The sequence below is a fragment of the Electrophorus electricus genome, chromosome 9 (assembly GCF_013358815.1).
Source record: "Electrophorus electricus isolate fEleEle1 chromosome 9, fEleEle1.pri, whole genome shotgun sequence".
In the NCBI taxonomy this organism is placed as follows: Eukaryota; Metazoa; Chordata; class Actinopteri; order Gymnotiformes; family Gymnotidae; genus Electrophorus; species Electrophorus electricus.
In genome coordinates this window covers 15,503,801-15,514,215 of record NC_049543.1, presented here as the reverse complement: position 1 = coordinate 15,514,215, position 10,415 = coordinate 15,503,801, and the positions used below count along the sequence as shown (strand labels likewise).

The window sequence follows — 10,415 nt, the reverse complement described above, 5'->3', positions numbered from 1 at the left end:
TGAGTAAGATTATTTTTGCCTTAGAGAAACTTTAAGCTTTAAACTAAAAGCTTTAAGCCTGTAAAATTAGGCTTCAATCATATGCCAATACTTTTAGGTACTAAGGACATATTGGGTAAAGTTATAATGAGTGCCAGTTTTTGGTCAAATTTGGAAAATTTACACTGTTGAAATCAGTTCTGAACTGAAAACAGCCATCTATTTAGTAGCAGGTTTAAAGCTGTTCTGTTGTTCTCATAAAAGACAATTTAGGAATATTATGAACAGCTGTGGCTGCTTTCCTACTAGAGCTCTAAGACCTCTCAGTTTGTTGTACTATATAAACACTGATCAAATTTTAAATGCAACACTCACTGCTCAATCCAGGCAGTGAGAAACAGGCAGAATACTGGAAATAAAGAGAAATACATATTTGACCTGACATTATTTTAATCACCATTATAGTGAAAAGTATTTTTTATCAGGAAGTTATAGACAGTGGAGAAAATATTCATGAACTTGAATAGGGAGAGACACAAATTTGGCACATAAAGAGATATTCACACCAGAAACAATCAATCACAGAACAATAAGTCCACACATATCCACATGCGTGTGCACGCGCACGCACATACACACAAACACACACACAATTTACACATTCACACTACTGCTCAGGATCAAACATCAGACCCACAGCGTTCTGCTGCTAACTGTAAATAATCAAAATGTCGAATATGAAATCACATAATATCACTGAAGTGTATGTACACTTGGAGAAAAATTGACAACGTCAGATCAGTGGGGGTTTTTTTGTTTGTTTTTTACAGTGAATTTTAAAATTCATGAGACTCAATATAAAATAAAATACATTAATAATTTCAGGAAAAAATCAAAACAAAGACAACAGACATTATCTACATAAGCTTCCTCATGTGCAAGAATATACGTTTTGGTTGTAAGGCAATGGTTGTTCCTGCATTCTCTCACATGGGTGGTGCTGTCAGTTTCATGATTGTGCCTGCAGTGCCTTCAGGCAGCTGTATCCACACGTTGCCGAACAGCACTTCCTCGTGGGATCTGTAGTTCTGAGTAGCACCGTTAAGGTTTCCCTTCTGCAGCGACTGCCTTGCCGGGCAGACTACCTCCCCATAGAGTCAGCCCACTTCCCTGTGAGTAGGCTTCAGCCCAACTGGCCTTTTTTTTTTTTTTGGTAATGCTCAGTTGCAGTTCGCTGATGCGGTTCAGCTTGTGTCTTCTGTAAAACATGGAACAAAGTCTTCTGAATGATGCCCCTTGGTTGGAGAGCATGAATGGATAAGCACACGGGCAGATACACATTCTCTTCTTTTGGGTTAAGTGCATAGTAAGCGCACAGAATTATGGGGGCTGTAGTAACGGGCTGTCATAGCTGTTACATATACTTTATGCACAGCTTTACTGCCTGTTTCTAGTTTTTTGTCTTGTTTTAAAGCAGCTGCTAAGTCAGGTGAGACAAAAACTTTTAACTTATCCACAAAAACAACAAAAAAGAAAAGACAAATTTCCTTCTGAATGTGATCCTTTGATTACACATTAATTGTGGTTCTTGTTAAGTAGAATATGTTAAGTTGTTTGTCCATCTCTGTTCTGTCCCTCCTTATGCTAATATCAGAAATCTCAAACTCAGCTTCATGCTTGCGTCAAAACACAAAGACAACCACATTTGCGGTTAGATAACATCTTCCCATCGAAAGCGAAAGAAAAGTAGACTGTAATAAACTCAGACATGAATTCACCAATGAAAAGTATATTGGATTCTGATGAAATATTGACAACATTCAGGATTTTGTGGATATCAGTGTCCTCATATTCCATCATCAGAGGGTGGAATACACGTGTAAACAGACACATCAGCAACGTTAAATGTTTTTTTGATTTCATGTTTTATAGGAAAACCCCACAGACACACACACACAAACACACAGACACATACCTAAATGAAAATGTGCACACCAGTACGCATGCAGTACACGCACATATATAACACACACACATGCACGCACATTTTAGTTGAGGTATGGTGCGGCAAAAGCAGCTATTTTCTCAGAACTAGACTTCCAATGTTGTCGTGAACTTGCCATGTCATGACGCAAAAATGCGTGCCCACAGATTTTTGCCCGCGAGTTTTCCCAGGCTTGTAAATGTCCCACCCATTTGAGGACACCCCTGCTTTTCTCCATGTAGGGCCGCAGTATCATATAGGGGTGTCACCCCTCTCCTTAATGGGATGTTAAGCGGTATTTAGCGTTGCTATGGAGGCAGGTGATATGGGATACGGCCTGGGACGCAGCCCAGTCAAGCATCTCTGCGTGGCCAGATGAACAGAGTTTAGGGCCATGTGATTGGATGTTGGAGTCTGGTGGGTTGTGCTCTCATCATGGCCAGCCACATGTGGGTGGAAGGAGACAAGTCCGATTTGGGGGCACAGTTTCTAGTGTTGCAGGAGGTCGGCTTCTTGCGCGGGCGTGGCTCCAGCGTTCCGTCAGTAGGCTGCTCCGATGCGGAGCGCCACAGGAGCGCTACTTGCGCGCGTGTAGTGCCTCCTGGAATTTGCTGCTGGTGTAGCGGATATGGAAGCCTTTCTTACTAATGGTGTCGTCGCTGTGGAAGCGGATCAGGACAGTGTCTCCTGCTGAGTACATCTCCTCACGGGGCTAGAAAGATGGAGTGAGGAGGATGGAGGGGAGAGAGCGATACATTGGGGTGGGTGGTTGAGTCGGGGGGTGGGGGAGAGAGGGATGAGGGGAAAGGGAGATGAGGAGAGAAAAAGAAAGAAGAAAACATTTTTATTATGTGACACCAAACTACAAACATAGTCACAAAAATACATAAGAAGTAAGCAGCCAATTTAAGATCTAATTAAGCAATGTAAGCCCTCCCTCCCCATAGTCGGCTTAAAGTGCCGGGAGGGTGGCAACACATGACACACCATCTGCGGCAGTAATGTGACTAAGTGCTATGGGTTGGGGAAAGACTTGGTGACCTACCCTGTAAAACCTTCACCGTGAAACTCTATGGATCAGAATACACATGCTTCAAGTATGGTGCTCGACAGTGGACCACCCGGGCTGGACAGCATCCATCATGTGACTGGGGAAGAATGAAGGAGGACCCGCAGTAATCAGGACAGCTGGGATGACACAAGAGGGGGAAACCAATTGCTGATGTGGTCCATGATGGGGGCAACAAGAGGGCCCAATTGCTGATATGGTCCATGATGAAAAGGGTCATCTGAGTTGCAAAGAACGGCATACCACTGGAACATGGAACTTGAGGGGGATGAGCATCGGTAAGCTGGATACCATCAAGAGGGAAATGGAAAGGATGAGCGTGGACTGAGTGGGAGTCAGTGAATTGCACTGGATTGGATCTGGGGAATTCCGCTCAGACAACACCATTTACTACTCAGGAAACGAGACGGAAAGGAGAAAGGCATTGCCATTGGGGCCAATAAAAGGATCTCAAGGTGTGTAGAAAGCCCCAAATACATCAACGATAGGATAATGCCCATCTGTATCAGTGGAAAACCTCTGAACATGACTATCATCCAAGTATATGCACCAACAGCAGATGCATCAGAGCAGGAAATTGAGGACCTCTATGTCCAGGTCCAGAGCACACTCGACAGAACCTCAAGAAAGGACATTGTCTACATCATGGGTGATTTCAAAGCCAAAGTTGGAAAAGGAGAGGATTCAGGAGTGGTCGGCAGACACAGCCTAGGGGGAAGGAATGACGCCATGGACTGCCTTGTGCAGTTCTGCCAGAAGAAGTTTAGAATCACCAACACCTTCTTCACTCAGCTGAAGTGGCGCCTGTACACCTGGACATCCCCAAATGGGCAGCATCGCAACCAGATCGAGTACATCCTCTGTCAGCAAAAATGGAAGGGATCAATTTTATCCATGAAAACATTACCAGGCAGAGACTGTGGGCCCTATCACCAACTCCTTATAGCCAAAGTCAGGGTCAGATTAAACAAAATCAAGTGTGCTGCCATACAGAGGAAGTTCGATGTTAGCAAGATCCCCATGGAATATGCAGTCGAAACAAGGAACAGGTTTGACATGCTCAGGAAGGAAGGAGGGGACCCAGATGAACTGTGGATAGAGATCAAGGAAACCATCACTGACATTGCTCGAGAGCATGTGCCATACAAGAATCCAGTGCATGGTGAGAACTGGCTAACTGGAGACACCCTCCATATTGCTGATAACAGAAGAGAGACTAAGGCTACAGGCAGGCAGGACGAGGTGAGGTGACTCAATGCTGTCTTCCAGAGAGAAGGCAGGAAAAACTTCCTGAATGGCCGATGCATGAGCCTCGAAGAAGCCTATAAAAAGGGCCACACCCAAGAACTACCATGAAACAAGTGAAGAAGTCTTTCTCTGCCCACCAAGCAACCATCAAGGACCATGATGGGAATGAAATCAGTGACCAGCAGGACATCAAGAAGAGATGGAAATAGTACTTAGAGGAACTTAATGGCCAAGAGGAACTGGAACCAGACCTTTTGGAAAGTGAAGTGGAGTGGGCACTGAGGCAGCTGCCAAACAACAAAGCACCTGGCATCGATGGAATCCCTGCTGAGCTTCTCAAACCAGTCCCAAGAGCCACACTGATAACACTATGCCAGAAGATATGGAGGACATGGCCAAAGGATTGGAAAAGATCAGTTTTCATCCCACTGCTGAAGAAGGGAGACACCAGGGATTGTGCCAACTATAGAACGATCGCCCTGATCCCTCACGCCAGCAAGCTGCTTCTAAAGATCACCCACAAGAGCTTGGGCCACATCCTTAATCAAGAATGTCCAAGCTGGATTACGCAAGGGCAGAGAGACCCATGACACCTCACAAATCAGATGGATCATGGAAAGGGTAAGAGAGTACCAGAAGAAGCTCTACCTGTCCTTCACTGACTACACCAAGGTTTGCGACTGCATCGAGCATGAAAAGCTTTGGGTAGCACTGAGAGAGGTAGTAGTGCTGATGCACCTGATCAAGTTGATTAGGTCACTCTACGACCATCAAGAAGACACAGTGTGAACCAGGTATGGGGACACAGAGTGGTTCAAGATCAAAAGGAGCACAAGACAAGGGTGCATACTTTCTCCTTTTCTTTTCAATCTCTACGCGGAGGAAGCTGGACTTAGACAATTGGAGCACTGGGGTGAAAGTAGACAGAAGAACCATCAGCAATCTGAGATATGCAGACGATGTGACTCTGTTGGCAGAGAACGAGGACCTGAAGAAGCTGATCCTGAAGCTGAAAGAAGAAAGTGAGAAGATGGGACTGCAGCTGAACATCTGAACATTGGTAGCTCAGTGGTTAAGGTACTTGACTTGTAATCGGAAGGTTGCTGGTTTAAGCCCCCACCACTGCCAAGTAACCACTAATGCTTTGGATAAAAGCATCAGCTAAATGTCATAAATGTAAAACATCAAGAAGACCAAGATCATGACCACTGCTGACACAGAAGTCCACGCAATGAAGAAATAGAAGTGATTGATAGCTTTGTTTTCTTTAGGTCCCTCATCGATTGCAGAGATTAAGCGTCGATTAGTGCTGGGGTAGGTGGCCATGGTGAACCAAATATGGAAATGCAAAGATGTTGCAATCACCATCAAACAAAGGCTGATTATGGCCATCGTGTTCCCATTTGTGACTTGTGGCTGTGAGACACTCATGAAAGCAGACAGAGAAAAATCAATGCCTTCGAGCTGTGGTGCTGGAGAAAACTCCTATGAATCCTATGGACAGCTATAGTTGCCAATAACATATCAGCCTAGAGGTGTCCCTGGAAGGCAAGATCACCAGACAGAAACTGACTTATTTTGGACACGTGATGAGAGCAAATTCGCTGGAAAAGGAGATGTTACTCGGAATGGTCAGTGGTAGAAGGAAATGGAAGACCAAGGACCCGCTGGCTGGATACCTTCAAGCAGGACATGGGAATGAACATCAAGCAACTGAAAGAAGCCATGAAGAACAGGGAAGCATGGAGGAGACTGGCCTACAGAGTATCCAAGAGTCGGACATGACTGAATTGTTGAACAGTAACTTCATTACAAATCTGCTCACAATGCAAACTAGCACAGGCAAACACCCATGCACACACACACACACACACACATACACACACACAGAGCCTCAGTCTTTACCCCCGAGCCACAGAAGCGGCCGAGCCTGGGCGCCTGGGTGTCACGGCCATTGTACAGCTCGATGTAGTCATAGCCACAGTCGGCCTCCTCCTCCACCTCGAAGGTGGTGAAGGTGAGCTCGATGCTGTAGCCCACCTCCGCCACAATCAGCCACTCACAGTCGGTGTGGCCAGGGTAGTTGTTGTCACCAAACTGGGCGTGAGAGTACAGGTTCTTCTGCTTGGCCTCTGCCTTCAGCCTGCCTCCACACTCTACACACACACACACACACACACACACACACCCACACACACACACACACACACACACACACACACACACACACAAACACACACACACGCACACACATGTGCACACACATACAGGTGCACACATATACAAATAACCATTGGTTATTTTACTAAAACAGATCAGTGATTGTTTTACGGCTTGGTTAACCATTATTTCATTAAATATTTAGGTGGTCAACACATACATGGGACTTTCTCCTAAATTCTATTAGAGCACAATACACTAATTTATTAAAATTGATTTTTGATCATGCCAGTTAGTTCTAAAGCAGCCCTACATACACTGTAATGTACAAAGAGGCCACTAGAGGGAACTAGTAGATACAGTTTGGTTCATATGGATGTATCAGGTATGACACTTTTCAGGCTCTGTAACAAGCAGCTTTGTTTATGCAGTACCATACAGTAACGATGCACCTAAATGTTTAACACTCATCTGTGCTGGCTGCGACCAGGGCGATTACTTGGACTGGGGCGATTACTCGGACCTGGGAGATTACTCGGGCTGAGACTATTACGCGGACTGGGGCGATTACTTGGGCCGAGTGGCGCTGACCTGTGGAGTGCGTAGCCTGGAAGCCTTTGCGCTGCACGGAGGCGTCAGAGATGAAGCGCAGGTGCATGCTATCGCCTGTGGAGATGAGCGGCTCGGGCACACGGCTGCCACACAGGCGGGTCAGGATGGGCGCCCGGTCTGAAGTGCCGTCAAACGCCTCCAGGTGGTCGTACGCACACTCCTGGTGCTGCTCGATCTCAAACTCACTGAACACCTGCGTGGGCAGACGGAGGGAAGGAAGGAAAGCAAGCAAGCCACTGAACCATTTTCTCTCTCTCTCGCTGAGTTAAAGAAACAGATCAATCAAGGGCTACACAGAGGGAGATAATATACAACTCCTGACCTGTTTAAAAGTATTTCCTTTTAATCTGTTCAGCAGTAGCATTTTGTCTCTCTCTCTCTCCCTCCCTCCCTCCCTCTGTCTCTCCTTCCCTCTCCCTCTCTGTCTCCCTCCCTCTCTCTCTCGTCTCTCCCTCCCTCCCTCTGTGTCTCTGGGGGGGGTTGCACTGAACGTGTCACGTGTCACCAACTGCTCGCATGTCATCCATCTAACCATGCAGGCATGGCGATTTAGTTCTGTGGGCTAATTCGCAAAAGGTATCAAAATCTTCCTAGGCTTGATAATGACTGCAAGTATACTGGAACGGAGCAGCAGTGAGGTTAGAAAAACTGATGTACCGGCTGTACCATTCGCTAGAGCTCAACTCTTTACAGGTGCTTTTACTAACACTTGGGAGTCTATAAATACAAATCCTGCTTTATAGGTTGGAAACACTGATCCGGATTTCCAAGCAGGGCCCACTGAGTGTGTTGCTCCCCCATGCAGACCCAGAGGGGGTGATGGACCGGAGGTCTGTCCGTTGACATGCCTGCTCTCCCCCCTGTGAGTTTTTTTTGTGGGAGGCTCGATATGACTTGCTTACACTTTAAAATGGGGAGAGGGTGTTTTGGGAGGTGGGTGGAGTTGCAGTCAAGCAGAAACAGCTGCTCGCTCTAACATGGACACGGGTGTGATTTATTAGGTTAATAGAGTCATGGTATTAATACATGTGTGGAAACTATGTAGGATATGTGTGTGTGTGTGTGTGTGTGTGTGTGTTTGTATTTGCCTGAAATGGGAGTTTGTGCCTGAAAGGATTACGAGTTGCGTGATGGCGTGCTGATCTCATGCGCTTGCTGCACTTCTCTCTTGTCTCCCTTCTTCTAAATCACACTGCCAGCAACAACCAAAGTGTCGTGTCATTTCCCATAATCCTTCATAATACCAGTGCAGGGCAGGCCGTGTCCAGCCCGTGCGAGGCCACGGCGAAAAGCTCAGGGCAGGTGTGGCAGTAGGGGCGGAGCCTGGTATGGGTGTGGGCACTCACGAGTTTGACGCGGTGTCCGGGGGTGGCGCTGAAGTCCCACGTGCACTCCTTCCTGCTCGGGTACTTGTCGGGCCAGTTGGGGCTGCTGATGGTGCCAGCGGGGCTGTGGATCTTGTGCTCACACTCCGCTGCGGAGGGACCAAGTGAAGGGAGCAGGGTACGAGGGATGGAGGGGAAGGACATTGGAAAAGCACAGTGGCGGGATTAATGATCCACCTACGAAGGCGGTTGGTGGCGGAGAGGGCGGGCGGGTGCTGATTGGCGTGTTAGTGCATTCGAGGGGTGAGAGGGGATAGCCACTGCGATCCTGCGCGTCGCGTCTTTGGGGGTGTGGCCTGGGTGAGCACCCGGCCTGCCGCCTCCCTTTGCGGATGGGCCCTACCCAAGAGGCGAGAGCCTGGGCTCGTCTGTGGCTCCGATGTGGAACCATGCGAGAGACCCAAGTGACTTGTCCCATGGGGGGGGTTCAGGGAGACAAGATCGTTGTTCCGCTCCGCTTGTGTGTGTGGGTGCAAGTGAACTGAATGTTTTGTGACCGCTGCTCCACTCTGGAACCAAAACAGGCTGAGGGCTCTATATTAAAAGAAGGCCACTCCACCCTTGAGTTATAAAGATATTTTTCACATGTCATACATCTGTATGTGCGAGTGTGTGTCTGCTTGATTCATTATACTCGAGGCTGCCCTGACAGGTAACCTACTGCGAATCAAAGGAACTGTGCCAGGAAAACATTTTCACTAAAACCCTGCAAACAGAGTGGTGTGTGTGTGGGTGTGTGTGTGTGTGTATGTGTGTGTGTGTGTGTGTGTGTGTGTGTGTGTGTGTGTGTGTGTGTGTGTGTGTGTGTGTGTCTCTGTGTGCGCATCCAAACATTTTTTACGCCAAAAGACTTTCTCAAAATGTGAACAGCGCAAAGCTTCTGCACACACACTGGGTGGATTTTTCCCTCTCAGATTCAGGTCAGTGTTTGCAGGTGTTTGCAGCCTGGGATCAGCACTCTCAAGAAGTCTTGAGAGACTGTGACTCTCATACACTCTTACTATACTGGGTTTATGGGGTTTGTGTTCCAACTGATTTCTCTGTGTGTCTGCTTGTGTGTGTGGGTGCAAGTGAACTGAATGTTTTGTGATATATGGCTCATGTTCGCATGCAAGCCTGAGTGTGCATGTGTGTTCTGTTACGTTTTTACGTCAAACTCCATTAATGTTATGTGCTTTGTATCAGCCCACTGGCATCTGTCTTGCTCCAGAAAGCCTCCCTCTCTCCCTCTCTCTGTCTGCCTGTCTAGTTCATTCTCTCCCTCACTCTGTCTCCCTCTTCCTCTCTGTTCTACATTACACTTGACTTTCCTTCTCTAAATAATCTATGGAAAGTGAGTTTCCAACCAAAACCGTCATTAGGGAACAGGACTTATTTTAGCTCAGGTTCAGCATGCTCTGCACTGTGCCAGCTGTACAACATGCTCACTGGTGTTGCTAATGGGAAATGTGACTGACTCAAGGTTGTGGAAAACAGTGTGTACAGTGTACGCAGTGTAGGGCTATGCTTTATGATTAATGAGTGTCCAATTAGCATTACTATACAAACACCTTGATAATTTGTATAAAGAGAGCGACTTAGGCAAATGCACTTTGTTCCAAAGTACAAAGTTTGGACATAGATTGTTTATACATAGTTTTAATACATAATAGCTATTTGAGGTTTGTAAAACACACACTAATCCCTGCACACACACCAAGAAAAACAGGAGAAGCACTGTATCTTTGAAGATTCATGAAAGAACAGATGTTTAAAATCAGAGCCAGTTAATTATGCTTGAAGAGGCATTGGGTTTTCTGTGTATGTGTGTATATGTGCACGTGAGAGGTGCTTGTGAGCAAGTTTTAAAACAGTGTCGATCTCACATGTTGTGTGTGTGTGTGTGTGTGTGTGTGTGTGTGTGTGTGTGTTCCAGGATGACACGAGTTTAACTTCTCAACCCTGACTCCCTAACTCACAAATTGAAAGGATAATATCT

General features: G+C 46.6%; 1 protein-coding gene across 4 annotated transcripts in view; it reads right to left on the bottom strand.

The window, feature by feature from the left end:
* Window positions 1–411: 411 nt before the first annotated feature.
* The window catches only part of tll1 (tolloid-like 1), a 45,767-nt gene continuing 35,763 nt past the window's right edge, over window positions 412–10,415 (bottom strand). For all 4 annotated transcript variants that reach the window (XM_035530204.1, XM_027031651.2, XM_035530206.1 and 1 more), the window contains exons 20-23: window positions 8,399–8,526; window positions 7,032–7,245; window positions 6,186–6,436; window positions 412–2,675 (exon numbers count right to left, since the gene is read on the bottom strand). In XM_035530204.1, coding sequence (XP_035386097.1) covers window positions 2,541–2,675; window positions 6,186–6,436; window positions 7,032–7,245; window positions 8,399–8,526 — 728 coding nt within the window. In that variant the 3' untranslated portion in view covers window positions 412–2,540. The remainder of the gene's footprint in view (window positions 2,676–6,185; window positions 6,437–7,031; window positions 7,246–8,398; window positions 8,527–10,415) is intronic.